This window comes from Microcebus murinus, chromosome 13 (assembly GCF_040939455.1).
Source record: "Microcebus murinus isolate Inina chromosome 13, M.murinus_Inina_mat1.0, whole genome shotgun sequence".
NCBI lineage: Eukaryota > Metazoa > Chordata > Mammalia > Primates > Cheirogaleidae > Microcebus > Microcebus murinus.
Window position 1 is genome coordinate 15947293 of NC_134116.1, and position 21885 is coordinate 15969177.

Sequence of the window (21885 nt, forward strand, 5' to 3'; positions counted from 1 at the left end):
CCCGCTGCCCTATGGTATCAATATTTTAGAGTTTGACCAGTGTTATATAATTTTAACTTGTCTCAATGACCTGTGCAAGAATTTTTACACCTTCAAAATGCTTTCTGTGCAAACGTTGGAATATTTTAAACTTATATTTTCAATTCTAAAATAATCAAAGATGATAGAATCATAGAGGAAAAAATAAATGCCCATAGTTCTAGCAACCTAACACAAATGATCAGAATATCTGTGTTTTCTGTAGTCTTTATCAAAGCATGACTATAGGTAGTTGTAGTCGGGGTGTTGTACAACTTTTATACTGGTTTTCCCATTTAATATTTATCATAAGCATTTAAAAATATTTCTATATAGTTTTCTTACTTAAAAAATTATAAATGGCTATGTAGCACCATACCCAATGAATATAGTCACATGTATATAAATATACCTTTATCATTGGACATTTGTTCTTTTTGATATTTCATCATTGTAAACGATGTCTTAATAGATAAAGTATGAAAATTTATTTCTATTTTATGTTTTCTCATGATAAATTCCAAGTAATAATATCCTGAAAAAAAGAAGTATCTAAATGATTATGGATAGATATGCATATTCATTGTGTATGTGTGTGTATATATATGTGTGTATATATATATCTCCAAATATCCATAATTATCTATATCTGCCCATATGATTTCCTAAGGAATTCACATTATAGTTTTGAATAAGTTGATTAATATGCTTTTGAGCTTATGTCTGTAATACCACCACTTTGGGAGGCCAAGGTGGGAGGATTGCCTTAAGGCCAGAAGTTTGAGACCAGACCTCCCTCTTTATAAAATATTTAAAAATTAGCCAGGATTGGTGGCTCATGCCTATTGTCCTAGCTACTTGGGAGGCTCAGGTGGGAGGATTGCTTGAGCCCAGGAGTTTGAGCTTATAGTAAACTATGATTGTACCACTGCACTCCAGCCTCAGCAAGAGAGTGAGACCCCATCTCTAAAAAAACCAAAAAATATGTTTTTGGGGTAACTCTCCCTTTAAATAATAGTTGTGGTTCACCCTCTTTCTTTTACAGGATTAAAAGAAGATAAAATAATAATTTGGGCTTTTGTCCTTTGTGCTGCCTAAGCACTTGACCTGTAACAAATTCATCTGAAAACTGGTGATAAAATATACCTCTTACAGTAAAACCACTTCAGAAATGCTATAAAAGTTGAAAGCTGGGGGGGGGGGGAAGTCAGTGCAAGGCCTTTTAGAAAATTGGCCGTTGAGTTCAGAAGTCTAATTTTACTTTTTGCTTTCCTACTCAGACTTCAAATAAATGATCAAAGGAGTGTATATAGTGAAAAGTCTGTATCCCCCACAGATAAAGGAAGAAGAGGACCTTTCTTTCATTCCTAGGCTATAGAATCCAAGACTTTTCTGGTAGATCCAATATAGATGGAATTGAACATTAGCCAAAGCTAAAGTTCAGTTCGCAATACCCTTTCTAAGAGATTTGTATGAGAATCAAGGAAAAGAAATTCTGGAAGAGCCCATGGCTGAAGGCTGATGTTGAGAGTAGGCAGTTGGTAAGACAGGATTGCTTGGCTCCTGGAACAGTTTTTCCATGAAGTCCCAGGGCAAGGGAAGCCACACCAATGGAATATGCTCATGACAGAGATTGACCCCAGGGTCAGGTGGGAGCAGGAGTGAGGTTCCAAGGAGGAGGGCAAGGAGAATTAGAAGTAGGAAAGACCAGAACTCTGCAGCCAAAGGACTCATTTATGCAGAGTTCAAGATTGAGTCTCCAATTATGCAGAGAAAGAGATGAAAAGCAGACTTTGTTTGGGGAGAGGATGATATGTATGGAAGACAGCCAAAGGAGACACACAAATAACTGTTTTTCCTGACAGAGAGATCAGAGCAAGTGGAGCACAGCCATGTATTAAAGTGAGATAAGATCATTTTTTCCTGTAGATTAAAAAATATTTAAATATACAGATTAAAATAGGTTATCATATACCAGGGAAAATTAATAAAACGTAGCCAATGTCTAGATGGAGCCTGGTGAACACTTTGGATTTGAAAACCAATAAAAAGATAAAAATTATATCAGCATTCTGATCAAGTATTAAAAAATTACCCGTCCACAAATAGAAAACTTAGATTGACTTTGTACACCCTCTCCAAAATTGTCAGCAAAGAATAAAATAATATCCTGTAGATGTGTAGTCCTAGAAAATACCAGAAGATAATTCTCTTATGAATATAGATAAAAAATGAAAAATAAATAGATGAAGAAATACTAGGCAAGTCCTACCAGTACGAAAATAGGTGAGGTAGAAGTGCTCAGTATCAGAAAATAGTTCCAAAATATAAACAAAGGACCTTAAAGTAATAAAAGCTGCTATCTTTAATAAAGTTATAATTATAGTCCTCCTATATACATTAATAATCATAGCATTATAGTATGTGTAGCCAAAAGCATTGTGTGCATTTTTGAGGGGTGGGGGAGACATGGCCCATAGATACCAGGTAGTGTCTTCTCAAAGGGTTCTGTGACCTAAAATGGTATTAGGAGTCAGCATTTCAGCTTAAAAAGTACAGAAACCAACAAAACAGAACTAGAGAGGAAAAGAAAGCAGATAAAGGCTTAAAAATGAAAACATGGATAAATTCACTATAAAATAGAAAATCTCTAGATCTGATAGATAAAACTAATAGCTACAGCATTCCAAGAAGAAATATTAATCTATAGGTATCTATAGGATACATTTGAATGCCAAGAAATAAGAATGATGACAAGGAGGTTAGTGAAGGAAGGTATCTGAGAAGTTGGGTATGAAATTCTAGGAATGAGAAACTGGAATCAGACTATGGTAATGGAAATGAAGAGGTGAATAATAAAGATGTATCTATAGAAACAAATGATAACAGAACTTGGTGACTGAATGAAGCAAATGAAGGGAATGAAGCAAATGAAGGGAGTCATGGGTTAAAAATAAGTGTAGATCTTCAAGCTTGGGTGATTTGAGGTATTTTTGCTTGTATTTTATGTCTTGATAAAACAAATAATTGTTACTTTATCTTTCAGTTAATATTAATAGTATTTGTAGGTTAAATCCTTTGCTTCATTATTTTTTTCATAATTGTTCTCTTTTTATTATTATGAAATTCACATGAAATCAGTTTCACATATCATTTCTGCAGTAGAGGAAGGATTTTTTAAAAAAGAATTGCTGTTTTTGAAAAGTGCAAATTATGGGATCCTATATCAGACAAGATGCAAATTTGTATTAGGTATGATATTAGTCAGTAATAGCTTAAAATACTGTGATTATTTGTTACAAAATTTGCTGGCAGTGTAAAAACAAAACACCTAAATGTAAAACTGGGATGGATGAGATTCTTTTAAACAAGGAAACATGGAAACTTGCTTAATTATTTCTCCCAGGAGCTAAAGCACAGAGATTAAAATATACATTGTAAATAAGGGATTTAAATTCCCAGAAATAGTGCTTGCTGCATTTGGAAGACCTTTTCTTGTTCCCTCAGCTCAATATATGTCAATATTTTAGGGAGAAAAAAATTTTAACTCTGGGGATCCTCAGAAACAAGCTTCTATCTCTTATTAAGTAAAAAATGAATGCAATTTAAAAATCTACTTAGTTGAAGTAGGCAACTTCATTTTGCTTCCTTCCTTTGAAGACATTGAATAGCTGTTCAAAGGTATATTCTAAACTAGAAAATTATCACAGAAATTCCAACAAAAACAAATTTCTCAGTTATCTTTCCATAACACAAAAATGTACTCCTGTATATAGCATGCATTCGAGTTAGTTATTTTTTTAGTAAATCCTGAAGATCTGTGAGTAAAACTTAAGAATAGAATATACTGTATGTACATACAGTTATAAATAAAATTTTTTTATCATATTTATATTTTTCACATATTGTTTATAATTAGACTCTTATTTTTCCCCCACACAATGAGTCCTTACTATGCAATGTAAACTAAGTGTTAAGTGCTCTTCTGAGCACTAGAGAGCCCTTCATTAGTTTGGGACCAGTGATGGGAGAGGTGTGTGGGAATCACCTGGAGAGTGTTTTTTTAAAAATACTATTTCCTTTATTCCACCCTTAAAGATTCTAATTTATTATGTCTGAGGTGAAGGAGGCTTGGGCTTGAGTTGCTTAGTCAGCTTGGGCTGCCATAACAAATACCACACACCAGGGAGCTTAAACTAACAAACATTTGTTCCTTATAGTCTGAAGACTATAAGATCAAGTCCAAGATCAAGGTGCTGGCTGATTTCTGGTGAGGGCTCTCTTCTTGGTCTGCAGACAGCTACCTCCTTGCTCTTTCCTCACATGGCTGAGAGAGTTCCCTTCCCTTCCCTTCCCTCCCTTCCCTCCCTTCCCTTCCCTTCCCTTCCCTTCCCTTCCCTTCCCTTCCCTTCCCTTCCCTTCCCTTCCCTTCCCTTCCCTTCCCTTCCCTTCCCTTCCCTTCCCTTCCCTTCCCTTCCCTTCCCTTCCCTTCCCTTCCCCTCCCCTCCCCTCTCTTCCCTTCCCCTCCCCTCCTCCCTCCCTTCCCCTCTCTCACTCTTACTTTCATTCTCACTCTTATTCTCATGTCACCTCTTATAAGGACACTGATCCTATTCATCAGCGTCCCACCCTCATGACCTAATTACCTCCCAAAGGCCCTACCTCCAAATACATTGAAGATTAGGACTTCAATATATAATATTTGGGGAGACATAAACATTCAGTCCATAGCATTGAGAATGTTTAAGAACCTCCCCAGACAATTCAGATGTTAACCAATTTTTAGGACTTATTATTTTAAACCATTCCCCTTCTTTGTCCATCGTTTGTGGATTCATATTGCAAAATGAAATAACCACACACAAAAAATGATTTCTCTTTGATTTTCTATAATATTTAAATGTAGTAGCAAGTTCTGGAAATCGCTATTTTAAACCATTCACTTGCTTTATCCAACCGTTACAGATTCATGTTAGGAGATTAAGCAGTGACAAAAAAACTAACTATCCTCTTTCTGGCTTTTTGTAATGTTTAAATTACAGTAACAACTCATTAAAATAAAATATCTGTCACTGTACTATTGAATGATGAAAACCTTTGAAACCTCTGCCATCTCACAGAGAATGGGTGAGGCTTTTAGGAACTACTCTGGGAGTAGGAAACTTTATGTTCTCACAAAATCACACAGTCAACCTGTGGTGATTCTTAACACCTTGACATTCATTTCTTAAAATTTCTCCACACCTACGTTGTACCCAGAATAACTCAAAAATTTAAATGGATATCCTTTATAAAGTTAGAAAGAATGGCAAGGGGTTGTTAAATGGGTCGAATTTTCTGAGTAGAGGCTCAGAGAAGCTGCTCAGCCTACATGTGCAACCTGATTACTAGAATTTGTAGTCAATACGGTATTTAAAATAGTCAAATTCATAGAAGCAGAGAGTAGAATAGTGGTTGGGGGTGGAGGAGGAGGGGAAATGGGGAGGTGCTAATCACTAGGTAGTAAGTTTCAGTAGGTAGGTAGAAAGTTTCAGTAATACAACATGAAGAAATCATGTTGGGCCTGTAGTACAGCATTGGGCCTGTAGTTAACATTGTATTGTGCACTTAAAAATCTGTTAAAAGGGGAGATCTAATGTTAAATGTTATTACCACAATAAAAGAAAAATTAAAAAATCCAGTTACTTAGGTGACAAAAATACAACCTCATTCTCTCTCCTACTGCTGGACAGTTTTAGTTTGGGCATGTAAGGTGCAATGACAAAAGGACGTTGAGGTGTTTTAGGCTATACTGAATCCCTTTACTAAACCCCAAAACTTTTAAAGGTCAAAGGAAATTCAATTTTCACAATTAAAAAAAACAAACAATCTTTAGTGAAGTAACAACACTATTTTGGAGTATTTATAGAGAGAATCAGAGACAAATAACATGCTGCTTTTTTCTTGGGATTAAGGAAATAGATTCAGTATAAAAAGTGGGAAACCATTTTCTGTTTCTAATCAGTGGGTTGACAAAAGGAAAAGAAAAAATCAGAGCCTGTTTCTGGAGATGGTCCTTTGAAATATTTGGCTTTCTCTGAGGTCACCCACCTTGGGTGGCCCTTGCAGTCTTGCTGGGACTAGCCTGTGCATGTAGCATTCTGCTTTTACAGAGCTACATCCTGATTTAGTGAGGGCCAAGGCATAAATAAGTACCCCACAAGAAAAGTGGTGTTTGGAAGAGGAGGTGGGGAGAGTGTAGAGGGAGGAAAAGAGGGGACACCAGCTCAATCAGGGCATTTACTTTTGTCCAAAATTAGATTGAAAATCAACCACAGCAGCTGTCTAACTGCAGGGGCAGGGGAGGGAGTAGCTGTTCCACTGTTGAGATGGATAATGCTGCTGTGATGCTCAGGGGTCAGATTTCCAATGGTGTCGTCATTCTACTACTGGCATGATGTTCTCTGCCATGTTGCTGGGGGAGACAGGACTCCAGGCTGCATTAAAGGAAGAAAACAATCCAGCTGCCTGCCTTTCCTCCAAGCAGAGGCCAGATTAGAGGGAAAGATGCAACCAGCCCTTTGAAGTTCATGAGCAAAGGACACCCAGGGGACTGACCAGAGGCTCGCTTGAGAGGGCTGGGAAGGACTGGCATTGCAGGTCTAGTGGCTGGCATGCTCTAATATGGCTTTGCTACTCAGACATGGGAGAGGCAGGAACTCAGAGACTCCATCTCTGTTCTCTGGGAAAGAAGAACGTTCTATTCACAAAGCTTGGATGGGTTAGATTGAAAGATGTGGATAGTAGCATATCACAGGGATGAAAATCAGAGAGACCTGGCTCTCTCGTGGCTTATCACAGTCTAATGGTGTGATCTCCAGCAGGGCACTTTTGCTTTCTCTAAACCTCAGTTTCATAACGGACTCACCTGCCTCACTGGGGCATGGTGAGAAATAGATAAAATAATCTGGGCAAAGCTCTTAGCCTCACACATAATAAACCTTCAGCAAATGTTAGGTGTAAAATATTTAAACTGAAATTTTTTAAAAAAGTACTTGTTTTAAAGAAATTATAAATAAACCACATCATTGTTGTGAAACATTTGAAATGTACAAAAGTTCTTAAGGTTAAAAAGTAAAAACTAAATTATTTGCCAGTTCTCTGCCTCCCTCCCACTCTCCCACTTACCTCTGTTCTCCCAACAAAATAAACTTGCTTCCAACTTGGATTCCAAACTTGCTTCCAACCCATGGAGATCTGGGCATGTTTGCCTCAGATTTTTAATCTATACAGTGAGGATAATACTAAAAATTACTTCAGAGAGGTGTTAAGTGCTTAGAATAGAATAGTGCATGGCCCCGAGTAAGCTTTCAATAAATGTTTGCTCTCATCTTCTATGTAAAAAAAAAAATAATAATGCCTAGGTATGCGTCTATTCTATAAATATGTAAAGTAGTTTATGGACCATCAGCCTACCTACCCTAAGAAATGATCAAATTCATAAAAATGTGAGCAGCTTCAAGAGTATTAATAACTTTTATCATTGGAAGTCACTCTGGACATAATCTATTGCAAATTTCCAGAAGACAGTGCAAAAATCCTTCCTGTAAACTCCAAAATGTGCAGTCGTTCTCTCTGAAAGTATCCAGAAAGAAGCTTACTACTCAGGATAATCCAACACATTATTATTAGATTATATAGTTCTTTTTATTGAATAAACAGCCACTTTGTGATAACTTCTAATTGATAACTTCCATTTTTACTCTGGATGCTCCTTGCTGGAAGAACAGGGAACACTATAAAACAAAACCATAACATCTGCATCCTGGGCTTTGGATTTTGAAGGACTTTTCTCAATAAATACTTTTTGTATTGCACTAGTACAGTCTCTGCAGAGAAACATATATTCTTTTAGCCATGTATGATAGGTAAAATATATTTTCTAGTTTTCACATTCTTCACATATTCAGTTAAGAATTTATGAGACTAAGAAATCTGTCACTTTAGGAAATGAAGAAATCTGTTTCTTACTACATGATGTGATATTATCAGATGGGAGTTAGTAAATATCTTTTTTTCCCTTTTATTTTATATTATGGCGGTACAAATATTGTTTCTCTATTTTTTTTTTCAAAATTTGAGGAAAAGATAGTGAAAGCATGAGATAATATTTCTAGGATTCGTTCCCAAGGAAAAAGGATTGATGAATGGATACTGACTTAGAAACCTGAAAAGGCCATTCATATGGATTTGACGAGAAATTTAATGATTTCTTGCTAGAAAAAAATACACATTTTTTATAAATGTATGATGAGAAAAACTATAAATGAGAAAAACATATAATAAAAAGTTATTCAATTTTAGGAGATGAAAATATCTGTACTATTTTCACAAACAATAATTGATGCCAAGACAGTTTATAATTACCAAGTTATGTGATTAAAATATACTGAAAAAATAGTTTTATTATCTGTCTGTCCTATAATATACCTAACTTTTAGTCCAGTTGTTCTGTATGCTATGCTGTCTTGGTTCATATCCAAGACATCTTTATGCCTAAGTTTCCCCATCTGTAAAATGGTTCTGGTAAGAATTGAATGAGATAATGTGTGATATTCTTAAAACAGGGCCTGGTGCATAGTAAGCCCTCAATAAACAATTTTGTTGGAAGAAATATGTTTTTACATGGCGGTGAACATATTTGGGCAGAAATAAACCAATGAGCTCACTATTTTATGGAAACCTCCATGTCTCCCAAAGCATTTTATTACATTTGTTTGTGTGTGTGTTTGTATGTTTCTGTGTGTGTATGTGCGCCTATATGTGGATGGTATTGAAGATTATGTTCCTTTAGATAAAGCATCCGGACAAGGGAATAACATTCAGTTTTATGTCAAACTCTGTTTTTAAAACTTTCCCTTAAGTGGTTTTGGTTATTAAAATCAAAAGGCAATAACTGAGCGGCCACTAAATGAGAGACACTGGGGTTGCTGCATTCTATTTGGAAAATGCCACTTGCCAGAAGAGGTGACCTCATGGATGGAGAGGCAGAGTGCGAGAGCGTGGGCCACAGTCATCAGTTCCCTGCAGGGAACACAAATGATCTGGGCTTGGAGAGAGAGGGGAATTTCAGCCATTCAAGGTGCAGTGGCAGGACAATCAATCAGGAGGAGGGAGGTGCAGGTATCAGAAGCTCTGAGGCTGTAGTGTGCCTGGGAGCTGCAGGAAGGTGCCCTGGGCAAGGACAGTTAAACATGAGGCAGGGAGGATGGATGTTGGATAACAGAAAATAAGACAAAAATAGTGGGGTGTTTTCTCCTAGTTTAAATCATAGGATAAAACTTATGATGCTATCTGTATTCATTTGTTCTGAATGGGTATGTCTTCTGTCGAGAAGGAATTTGGCAAACAGAGTGGACAGTCAAATTTTACATTTTGCTATTTCAGCATCCCCCTTTAGTCTTCAAGTTTTTATGATGGTGTACTACAGTACAATTGAAGATTTAAACGTGCATATGGAACAAAGACAAGAAACTTGTTCAAATGTAGATTTTAATGGTTTGTTGTTTTCAGTTCTGTGGCCATATAAAATAAAAAGAAGGATAAATAGAAATACAAGAAATAAGATTGTAATGTTCAAGTTAAAAAATTGGTAACATCAAATTCAATTGTCTTCAAAATATGGGATGGTACGTTTTTCAGATACAAATTTAACATTTGGATCCTAATCTAGAAAGATGTGCTTAAATCTGTTTACCTCTCACGGTCTTGAACATACAAGTATGTAAACACACTTATGAGACAAGAAAGACAAGAAATGGACACAGTTGTTCGAAGGTGGTATTTATTTACAGTTAGGATTTTCTGTACACGTACATTTATTGACAGAGAAAGATGTTCACAGAATATTGCCAGATGAATAAAAAGCTGGTTACAAAACACTGGGTAAGCAGTCATTACAAATAAACGTATGGATGGAAAAATACCTATGGAAAGGAAAATCCTAAAAAAGACACAATTCATATCCCTTTCAAGAGTAAGTGCCCCAGCTAAAGAAAACTCCAAGAGGAAAGAGACCATATCTGATCATTGCTTCATCTACAGCTGCTGTTCAGTGGCTGATATACTCTGTGTGCTCAAAAATATTAATAGTGTCCAAAAATGATTGAGTCTCTAGAAGTGAAATTCCTGATAGCTTTCATTTTCTCCTTTTGTTTATATAATTTTTCTAATTTTCCTACAATAAACCTGCACTGGTGTGTTGATGAAAATAAAATAGAACTGTTTTCTTCTAATTTAATTTAAGGTTTAGGTATTTGAGGTCTAGGAAAGGACCAAATAGTCAGCTGTCTTGGCTTTTAGCATGAATAGCATTATGCCTGATAGCACTGAAGCATGTTGAGAATCCACTGCTCAATATTGCTTGCCCAGGGAGGTAGGATAGAGCTAGAAATAAGGTAGTGAAGGAGTAAGAAAGCCACTAGATGGAGGGTGAAGAGTAAGTATATCATGCTAGAGGCTCTCCTTTAATTAATCAGCTGCTCTATCTCTACCATGTTGTCTGCTATCAGGAACAGGGAACATTCAGGAATTCCTGGAGGGAAGAGACCAAGTATGTTTTGCTCAGTACTAAATCCACATCACCTAACACAGTGGGTGGTGTTTTGTTGTTGTTGTTGTTGTTTTTAAAGCAATACAATTATGCAAACATGAATGAAATGAGAAGACCTCTGCTAACAATGGTGGTTGGTCTTCCAAGGACATGAAAGTAAAAGTTTGAGGTGAAGAGTCTGAAGGATGTTATCGAACATTTTCTTATCTTAATTCCCTTCCTAAACTGTGACAGGGATACTAGATATAAAAGTCCACCATTAAGTGTGTGTCTGTGTGTGCGTCTTTAATAGGATGGTAGATAAACAATATCACTTGGGCTCCTAAAGACCCCACAGTTTGTGCACAGAAGTTATCAGAAGAGTAGTTGCTGGTATTGATGTATTGATAATTGTAATGACACTTAATGTTTAAAAATAAATCAGTGATTTCTGCATTTGGGGGGGGGATTTTTAGAATAAAATAGATATTGTGAGTCATTACCAAGGTGGTATGTTTCTCTTGGTTACACTTTTATTCCCAAATATTAAATCTTCCATTTATAACAAAAAAAAATCACCCACATAGAAATTCTGTATGAGTTAAGTTAGGGTATTGGGAAGGACTGATATGGGATGGGTGGTAGACAATAAAGAGGATGCAGCTGCTATAATGGACTTGAAGTAGTTGAGAAAGGTTGAAGGATGGTGCATCATGGGATGTTTGGCCAATTTGAGGGCAGCATGTGGTATGAATGAGACAGGAAGTGCAAGTAAAAATCAGTGGGACTCAGTGTCCTTGGAACATAAGGTTAAACAAGCCGGATGTTTTGTAAACTTTAAGAATGCCTTTGTGTCTACTGCTGTATACCCAGCACATATCACAGTGCTTGATACCGCAGTGGCTGCATAATACTTGCTGTGTGAATAAATGAATGGATAAGTGAATGAGAAGCAAGAAGATAAGTTGAGGTTCTCTGGGTTACAGGAGAGACGTATGGTGTCTTGGGAAGTTGATTTTTTATATAAAAGAGGGAACATTTTTAAAGGCAGCCCAGACCTGAGGCCCCATGGTCTAGAAAGGGGTCTAGTAATGGGAATAAAGTGAAAAAGGGGCCATTGTATGTATTTGGAATGAAGAAACAAGGAAAGAAATCACTACTGAAATGTTTGTAAAGAGAACCAGTGTGGTCCTTCCAGGTGCACGTGGGGGAATCAGAAAGGCTCAGGGCAGTAGGATCTGAAACAGGAGAGGAAAGAGGGAAGCAGAAGGATGCTGGCCGATACCATTCTGTCGTGCTGACTCTCCAGTGATGATGGTTGTTGCTGTGAACTCCTGTGTCTGAGGTGGAACCAGCACCGATATGTGACTCCAAAGTAGCAGGACGCCAACAGGTCATGTTGGAAGCTGTAAAAACAGATGATCTCTTAAGGGGTTAAGTTTAGAGGATAGCAAAAAGGATATGCTATAAAACTATCATTTGCAAGATAGAAGATGCAAAGACTTTAATACCGGACCCATAGAGAGTTGCAAAGGGAAGAAATGACCCATAGTGTTGCAAACACCTCACAGTTAAAGAAAACTGAATATTTTAATTTCAACATGGTGAAGAGAGCTGGAAGGAAGTAGGGAAAGTATATGCCAATGGAAGTAAAATTGCTATCACACAACACAAAAACTCGATTGTAGCTATTTAAAAGAGCAATGAATCATAGTATGTTTTCTGCCTGAGTTGTTATATGCTGTTTCTTTCTGTTTTGTTTGTTTTTATTTTTGTTTCTTTTAAACAGCTATTTCTGTAGAGGCCATAAGCTGTTTCTGAGTAAAAGCTTTATCAATGGACACATTGTAATATTCAGCCTCTCTCCTGATATTGAACTTTTTAAATACCAACTACTTTTTATAAGTGTGAAAAAGCTTCTGAAAGCCACATTTTTCAAACTCTGCACACTACCTTATGAAGGACACTTCAGTAAACAGAAAAAAAATATTGACTTATAAAAGCATAATACTGATAAGGCTAAGATACATAGAAGCAATTTCCTACCAACATAATAAGCTCACCTAGGATACTTAAATATCCCTATTGGTCTTTATCAGGAGAATAACAGGTCTTCTGTGCTCAGTTATATTGATTCGACATGAATGAGGGTGTGAAACAACATTTCTGTTTGTAAAGGAAAATTATTGCAATCAACTGCCCCAAATTAATTTTGAATTTTTCATGTGTTTGTAACTTAAATTCATTTTACTAATTGAATGCTTGATATATTTGATATCATTAAATCAGTCAAACTTTCAGTGATTCAAGTGATTCAGAAGCTACTTATTGAGATTTTACATATACATGGATTAACCAGGTTTCTTTGGAGCTTGGCTCATCCTGGGTGGTTTGATTTGGTGATACCTTGCAGCAGGTAAAGTGAGTGGAAAAGTGAGTGACAGATGATGTCATTTAGTTATAGTTGCATTGTTTTGATGGGTCAAATGCAGCTAAAGTGGAGATTTAAAAAAAAAATTCTGGATGTGAACTCCTCTTCATAAACAAATCAATAACCCCAAATCAATTTTGCTTTAGTTGGCATGTTGATAATAAAAGGTGCATGGAATTCATGTGACCATCCATCTCCATTGGCTCAGTGAAAAAGGGATTGTGGAGTGGTGTATAAACTTTCTGGTATAACCTTTGAACTACACTGTGAAGTCACTCTTTTGCTTTTACCCTTGTGCTGTGTCATCTCGAAGGATTTCTAAAAGATTTCTAAAAGAAAATATTTTTCTAAAAGATTTCCCAGTCTTTGAATACATAGGAGACTTTTATTGAAGAGGCATCTGAAATTAAGGCCACCAGACATTCCTTCTCAACATAGTATATCAGAGAAAAAGCATAATTTGTATATTCTGCATGTATTTACATAGGATGTCAAGAGTCCCTAACTCCAATTATGTAAAATAAAATTAATTAGTAAAGCCTGTTGCAAAGCCTATATTAAAAGTCAATATTCAGAGCAATAAGAGCCTGGAAATACCTAGCACATATTAAAGCCAATTAGCTTGATTTCTTCTGGGAATAGGAGGATTAGGCACAGGTACCTACCCAGGTAGATCAAGGAGCACATAGTGAAAGAGATAGACTCTCAGATAAGGGATCAGACTCAGAGCTGCTTTGTCTTGAGCTTCAGTGTTTTATTCTCTTTTCCAGTGAAAACTACAGCTGCACACACACACTGCAAACACATTTGTGATCTTCTTGTTCCCTGGTGAGGATGTAGTGGCACCCATTGTCCTCAGTTAGGTTTCTTTCTCTAGCTTCATGGAGCACCAGATAGGAGACACGTGAACCTGCCTGACATTAAAACTACAGTACTATACTTTCCTGACTTGGCATTTCTGACTCTGCACAGCTGTGCACTGCCTGAAGCACTCTTTCTCTCTGTTACCTTGTCTTTAGAAATTCTCCTGTTAGTCCTCAGCATCAGCATGGTCAACTCTAAACTCATTAGGTGTTGTAGACAGACAAATTTCAAGTTTGCTTGGAAGGCCTTGGTTAAGTTACCACCTGCCTGGAGGCTGGAATTTCTCAGGCATGTGCCAAAAGAAAAGATTTTTTTTTGTTAGCCCTGTTGTAAGGATTAAATAAAGTATCACTGCTCAGTGCCCCGAATATAGTAGACATCCAAAAAACATTAGAGCCTCTCCTTCCTTAATGATTCAAACCAGGTGTTAATCAAATGAGAAGTCTCATGGTGGACTCGGGGGTACCACCTGCCTTTATAACATCTCTTCTCACATTATATTCCACCTATTTGCGATTTATGTCCTGAGGGGCCAACAAGTATTAGGCTCCCCTTCAAATGGCTGCTGAGTTGTAGAAGGTGGTAGCACTGGACATAGGGAGGTGACATATATAGTAAGATGTGGATGACTCAGAGTCGTGGAAATTTAAGTTGCAAGAAGGCATATCATCTCCCTCGTCAGTGTAATTTGATGGAGGATTTACTTCAGAGTAGCCAAAAGAATTTAGATAATCACTGCATTCATAAAAAAAAATCTCCATATAGAGAAAGTTCTGCCCCTAATCTCTCTGACTTTCATCTGCTTTGAAAGGGACAAAATGAGATCAGGTTGGTACCATTGGACATAAGGATGTCTGTGAATGTCATATTGAATGAACACAGGGTAAATTCCAGGGAAGATCTGCATATTTCATCTGGATTAGTCAGCAATGCTCTGGCACTGGCCACCTTAAGTGGAGACAGCTCTAGGTATTTAGACATACATCTAAAAGATTTTCCTGATAATGTGAGTACCCTAAGAGGCAAAGCTATTTTACCTCAGCTATTCTACACCAGTGGTCTCTAAAATGCTTACGAAGCACATAAGATAATCTGTTGGTTGTGAGAAAAAAGCCCAAGCTTTCGTTAATATTAATTTTATCTCATCCTTTTATAATTTCTATTTGGATGTGTTCATTATATACATCAGGGTAGAACACATATATACTTTACAAATGCATAAATAAACATGGGGGAATCATTTTTTTTTTTTTTTTTGATGAGGGTTACAATGCTTTAGGTGACAAACATAATTTTTTCTTTTCCCAGACTGTGGTTTTGCACTTGCTTACCAAAGCTAACTTCAGCATGCTCAAAAGGAAGCAGAGTTCCAGGGTGGAAGCCCAGCCAGTTACCGACTTCGGCCCTGATGAATCTCTGTCGGACAACGCTGACATACTCTGGATTAACAAGCCAGTAAGTTTCTTTTTTTGAAGTATGGAGAAGCACAGGCTGATATAAGGGAAATTTGATTTGCAAATTCAAAAATCATGTACATTTGACTTTGAAATATCTCTTTGAGCTGCATGAGAATATGGATGAGTTTCAGAGTCTGGAATGGTGAACAATCAAATGAAATAATGAGGTGCTGCTGTGGATTACTCACATAGGAAGTTTGCTAGGTGGTCCGGCTCCCTGCCCACCCCACTGTGCACGCTCTCCTCAGAGCCATGCATGCAGTGTGGAGATAATACCACTTCTCAGCTGATCCAAAGCTGGAGTCCAGGATGAGCAACCTATTCCTAACAAACTTCCTTTCACTCATAGTTTTCAGCATGCATGAATCTGTGAGACAGTAAGCACACGTTTGGAATTAAAGGTCTCCTTCTGATTTGCAAGTTTTGAATGAAAGTAAAGGTTAATGAGATAATGGATAGTGTCTCTGAAGAACTTTGTCACCTTCTCTGCCTGATTAAGTTGTTGAGGACTTGAAGGGAAGATCTGCTATATCAGGTATCACTAAACACCATAGCAACCAGAACCGAGCCGGCCCGGCATGCGTGTTCTCCAGTCTTGGAATCTCAGCTCTACAACACAAAATAGGGTCAACTTCATTGTTAAACTTGTAGTTGATGCCAAAGTAACACAATGAAATGACCTGTTGCCTCTTCATGCTTGTCTTTCCCCTAACCGTGATGCAGGGGACCTGCCAGGGCTCCCTCCTGTCCCCTGTCTTCTTTCACTGCCCCCCCAGACCTCTTTCCCAGCCTGTTCACATTTCTTTCCATTTTTTTGCTCATATTGTCCCCCTGCTTTCTGATTGTTGAAGCATCCTTATTACCTTCATTGCAAATTAAAATGTGTTAGTATTAATATCACATGCATAGCTCCTTTTATTCAGACTCTAACCTGTCTAGCAACTGCCCATTTCTGCTTGAGGCTTAGTGGCAGCTCCCGGCTCCTCCAGGCTCTCTGGCTTGTTCACATCAGTTTCCTTCGCTCATGTTGTTCCCTGGTGCAGGAGGCCCTTTCCAGCCCCTCTGAGGAGACAAATCCTCCTCCTCCACCAGGGCTAGCTGAGTGTCACCCCGCCCCCATCCTTCTCTGAAAGATGGCTCACTTCCACTACTGACAGAATAAGTATAGGTCATTTAATGTGTATATAATCGTAACTTTATATTGTATATAGTGTAACTTTATACTATAAATATACATTATATTTTGTGTGTGTACATACAATATGCATGTATTATACATATATGACACATATATATGTGTTTTATTTGTTGGACTGCAAAATAGTTATGAGTCAGAACTGTGTTGCTTCCATTTTTGAGTTCTCAGAGCCCAGCGTTTCTGACAGAGAGTAGGTCTTCCTTCATGTTAGAGAATTGAATGGAACAGAAAATAAAACACTCACTAACTTTTTCTTGGTGTCCACCCTGTACAGAGCTTTCTGAGAACTTAGGAAGAAGGTAGTATTATAGATGTAGCCTTGGAGGCACTTACTAAACCATTATTAATGCTTAATTAAAATTCTTCCTTCAAATTCAAAGCAGATTTGTTGTGGTAGAACCCATCTTTTGAAGCTCTTTTGTGTAATTAGATCCTTTATGTTGGAAGTCCAGATGGGGCTAAATTCACACACTGATGTTTATTGAAGTGCTTCCAAATTGCATGAAAAGTACATCAACCCTTAAAATAAATTGAATCATCAGTGGTTTATATGGTATGGAATTAGCAGCATTATGTCTTCATGCAAATATTATAGCTGTCAAATAAATATTATAACCCACTCATCAGCCTACAAGTGTCTGAGTCTCCTCAGAGTTCTGACAGTTTTTCTGTCTTTCATCTTGAGTGCCTGCTAGCCTGCATAGCTACAAAATCCATCTATTAATACTACAAAACTAAAGTTTTTTGGGGGAGAGTATACAGTTAAAGAATTAACATGACTATATATATATTCAAGATAGTCACTATATTTAAATTATGTTTAAGAATTGTGGATTAATTAATTAAATAGTAACATTAATTATGTGGGTTTAGCATGTAGATGCAATTATTAATAAGTATTTCTTATCCTACATATTAGTTTTCATAATAAAATATTGAATGTGAGTTACATATACACAGGTAACCACACACATTTGTCTTTTTAATTCTTTCTCCTTTATTTTGGGGTTAAAGAAAATCTTCAGACAGCAGATGTATGCTAAAATTGCTCAGAAACTTATTTTTTGGAATTTGAAAGAAATTTCTGGACTGAATTTGTACAAAACATGTTCTCCAAAATAAAAAGTCCATTTATTATTTTTTTTTAAAATGTAGGATGAGGCCAGATTTTTAAAACGATTTTTGTACAAGGAGATTATATATAAGACACAAATAAAAAGAAAACCCTGTATATGGGATGTGTTATGTATCAATTCATTTAAAAAGCATTTATGATCTCCTATGACAGGCCATTGTGCTAGACATAGAAAAGTTATAGTAAATAGAATATGGCCCCAATACTAGGTGTTCACAGTAGGAAAAAAAAGGATAAAAGTAATAGCACCTCAAGTTCCTATATGACTAAATTACTATATGACTAAATTACAGATTTTTAAATTGAACCTAAATCTTCCTGCATTGTGGTCTGATGGCCAGGAAGTGGCCGGGGGCTTGAGGAAGCATGATCAGGTTCAGTCTAGGCTTTGCCTCTTATCAATGTGTGGCCACAGAAATGCCTCCTGACGGTTCTGAGTCTTAGTATGTTCATGTGGGAAACAAGCTGCTTTGAGAATTAAACACTACGGAAATATATGAAAACATTTAGCTCATTATATGCATTGAGATGGTATTCCCTTTCTTCATCACCTTCCGTACTAGTGAAATATTTTAATGTTAGTATTATGTTTTCCAAATAATATAGTTTATGAGGCAAGTTGAAGACATCAGCTGAGAGTGTCACATAGTAACTTTGGACCATTGTTGCAGTGGGTTCACTCTCTGCTGCGCATCTGCGCCATCATCAGCGTCATCTCTGTGTGTATGAACACGCCGATGACCTTCGAGCACTATCCTCCCCTTCAGTACGTGACGTTTACCTTGGACACTTTACTGATGTTTCTCTACACGGCAGAGATGATAGCCAAAATGCACATCCGGGGCATCGTCAAGGTGAACATTTCCTTGTTCCTTTCAGCTAGACCGAAATGCATTGAAAATCTTAATCAGTTTCATAGTACGTTCATGTTAATTTTGGTAAAACGAAACCTTCTTTTATTTTATTCATCTTGAAGTTTTTTTTTTTTTTTTAAAGGCATAACTCCAGACATCGATAGAAACAGGTTGCATGAGAATATTTAAAAAGTTAAGTAAATTTTATGAGGCACAAAGCCTTTGGAATATCTTGGAAGGCACTGGATGGTCTGACTGCCAACTCTGTGAAGTCCAGAGTAGGGTTTATCCCCACCTAGGGCTGAGCTCGTGACCTGACACGGTGACTGGCTCAGAGGAGGCACTCCAATATTTATTGATGATAGAATGCAGCATAAATGTTACATGATAAAGTGAGACCATGATAATATTCATCAGGATGTTGTTAACCTGAGGTGTTTTGAACACATAAAAGGTTAAAAAGAAAGGGCATGAGATGGAAAGGAATTCTGGGATTATAAGGAAAAGAATGGTAGCATGAAATTATCACCATTGAAAAACAAAAATTAAAAAAATGTAAATGCAAAGGAAGAAAAAGAAAAGGAAGAACATTTCTGTCATATTTCAGGGTCTGATAAATGACAAATTTGACTTACATTCTGACGCTTTCATTTACTGGTTGTATCAGCATCTCAGGTTAATTGGTGGGAAAGTGTTTCATTCTGTACAAGGATTTTGAGAATCTAATGAGAAAATGCATAATACATAGTTATTGGTCATTTTTATTCGCTTCCCTTATTTACATGTGTCATTGTGTGCTATCCTTAAAATAGAGTGAACACAGTCAATGTAGTACTGTGTTCATTTTTAACTTTTTATTATGGACTTTTATAAATATACCCCAAAGTAGATTATAGTTGTAATGGATCCCTATAATTCAACATTAGCAATTATAAGTATTTGGCCAATTCTATTTCATTTTAAAGCAAATAAGAGAAAACAAGTCATTTCAGAAATAACTCCTTATGCATGGCTAACTGGCTAACTGATATAATTTTTTTTCTTTCTTTTTTTTTTTGCATAAACACTGTGCCATTATCATATGTAGCAAATTAATGATAATTCCTTAATGTAGACTAATATCTAACTTATGTTCATATTTTCCTAATTGTCACAAATATCTTTTTTTTTACAGTTGACTTCTTCAAATCAGGACTCAAACAAAGTTTACACAGTATATTGTATTATTGTATTTAAGACTCTTTTAAGTCCCTTTAAGTTCATGAGGTCTTAGCTTCTCACACCATACAAAAAAATCCATATCATTGATCCATTGGGGGACGTGAGTCTTTGTCTTGTGGCATATTCTACATTCTGGATTTGGCTGATTGCTTCCAGATGGTGCCATTTAATAGTTTCTATATACTCCCTGGTCCCTGAACTGTTTTGGATCTTGACCAGCCACGTGTACAGGTGCTTCTTTCCTCATATGGTCATATAAAATATGTCAGATTTCTGGATGTTTGCCAATCTGCCGGTAGGGAAATGGTAACTCAGTGTTGCTTTAATATGCATTTCTATCCATCTAAGAGCCATTTTTTCCTTTTATTTTATCATATTATGGGTGTACAAATATTGTTAGGGTTACATATGTTGCCCCTGCCATTCCTCTCCCCGTCCCCACCTTACCAAAACATCAAGTGTATCCTACCCTAAGGTGGTGCGCATCACACCTATTTTGTAAGTATGTATCCTTCCCCTCCTCTCCCCTCCCATTTGCCCACCACCCGATAAAAGTTTTTTTTTTTTTTCCCTTTTTTTTTTTTTTTAACCTTTGGATTACATTGTATATCTTTGCCTTTCCTTAGGAAGGGTTAGAGGTATTCCCTCCTCCCCCACAATGCTCCCCACGACCCTAAGATGTGGGTTGCCCCCTCCCCCAAACCCTGGTGGGCACTATCACCATTTTAGCGCCATAGTTTTAATCAGTCAGTACCAATTTGATGGCGAGTAGATGTAGAGCCCGTTTTCTTGATCTTGTGTCGCCTCACTTTGGATAATGGGCTTAAGCTTAATGCAGGATAGCATAAACGGTGCTAGCTGTCATTAGAATTGAATAGTATTCCATTGTGAGCATATACCAAATTTTAATTATCCACTCATGAATTGACGGACACTTGGGTTGTTTCCATGATCTTACAATAGTGAATTGTGCTGCCATAAACATTCGGGTGCAGATGTCTTTATAGTAGAATGTCTTATGCTCTTTTGGATAGACGCCCAACAATGCTATTGCTGGGTCGAATGGTATTTTTAAGTTATTATTTTTTCATTCAAATTTTGACCACTCTGTGTGCATTAACCCTTTGTGGTGTAAGTTGCAATTATTTTCCCCAGTTTGCCATTGTTTTAGGCTTTGTTCATGGTTATTTGTGCCATGCACAATTCTTCCTATCCCAAATCATAGGCAGTCTTTCCATTGTATCGAGTCAGCATTTGTGTCTTATAGGAATGTTTTATGGTTTTCCTTTCACAGATTTTGCAGATTTTTTGGTTATGTTTATGCTTTGTATTTCATTTTGTTACCCACATGAGGTCTTATATTCTACTATTTATTCTAACTTATTATTGATTATTTATAGTTTTACATGAATTGTTTTGATGTTTCTATATGATCATATTGCATGCAAATAAGACAGGTTTGTCTCTTTTTCCAATTCTTATGCCCCTTATTCCTTTTACTTACTTAATTGGATTGGCTAATACTGCCAAAAAAGGTTAAACAGTATTAGAGACAGTAAACATCTTTCTTTTGTTCCTAATTTATCTAGAATACCACTAGTGTTTCCTCATTAAATAACTTCAAAAATTTAGGTTTGAAGTATGTACTTTTCATCAGGTTAAGTGAATAAACATTAATTCCAATTTTTGAGAGTTGTATAGTGATCACATTTTGAGTTTTGTTGAATGATTTTTTTCCCCTTAGGTCTTACAATAGAATATATTTTAAAATATTGAACCATCCTTACATTCCTGAATAAAATACATTTTTCTTATTTTAATATGCTATTTGATTGTGTTTGTTATTATTTTTCTTGATTTTGTCTAATCTCTGTCATGTTTTGACATTAGAATTCTCACTGAGGTGTGTGTAGGTGGGTGGGCATATTTGCATACGTACTCTGAAATGGCTTGAGTACTCTTCGGATCTTTTTAACTTTAAAAGATTAAATCTCCCTGTGTAAATCTCCCTGTGAAACCATCTGCTTCTGATGCTTTTTGGTGGAGCTCCCTTTGCAATACTTCCTATTTCTTGTATGGAAATTGTCTGTTTTAGACTTGCTTGGTCTATTGGGGTCTTTTTAATGAAGTGTATTTT

General features: G+C 36.6%; 1 protein-coding gene across 2 annotated transcripts in view; it reads left to right on the forward strand.

Annotated features, from left to right (window-relative positions):
- Positions 1-21885, forward strand: part of NALCN (sodium leak channel, non-selective) — a 323837-nt gene that overhangs the window by 2223 nt on the left and 299729 nt on the right. For both annotated transcript variants that reach the window (XM_076009294.1, XM_076009295.1), the window contains exons 2-3: positions 15192-15338; positions 18345-18527. In XM_076009294.1, coding sequence (XP_075865409.1) covers positions 15231-15338; positions 18345-18527 — 291 coding nt within the window. In that variant the 5' untranslated portion in view covers positions 15192-15230. The remainder of the gene's footprint in view (positions 1-15191; positions 15339-18344; positions 18528-21885) is intronic.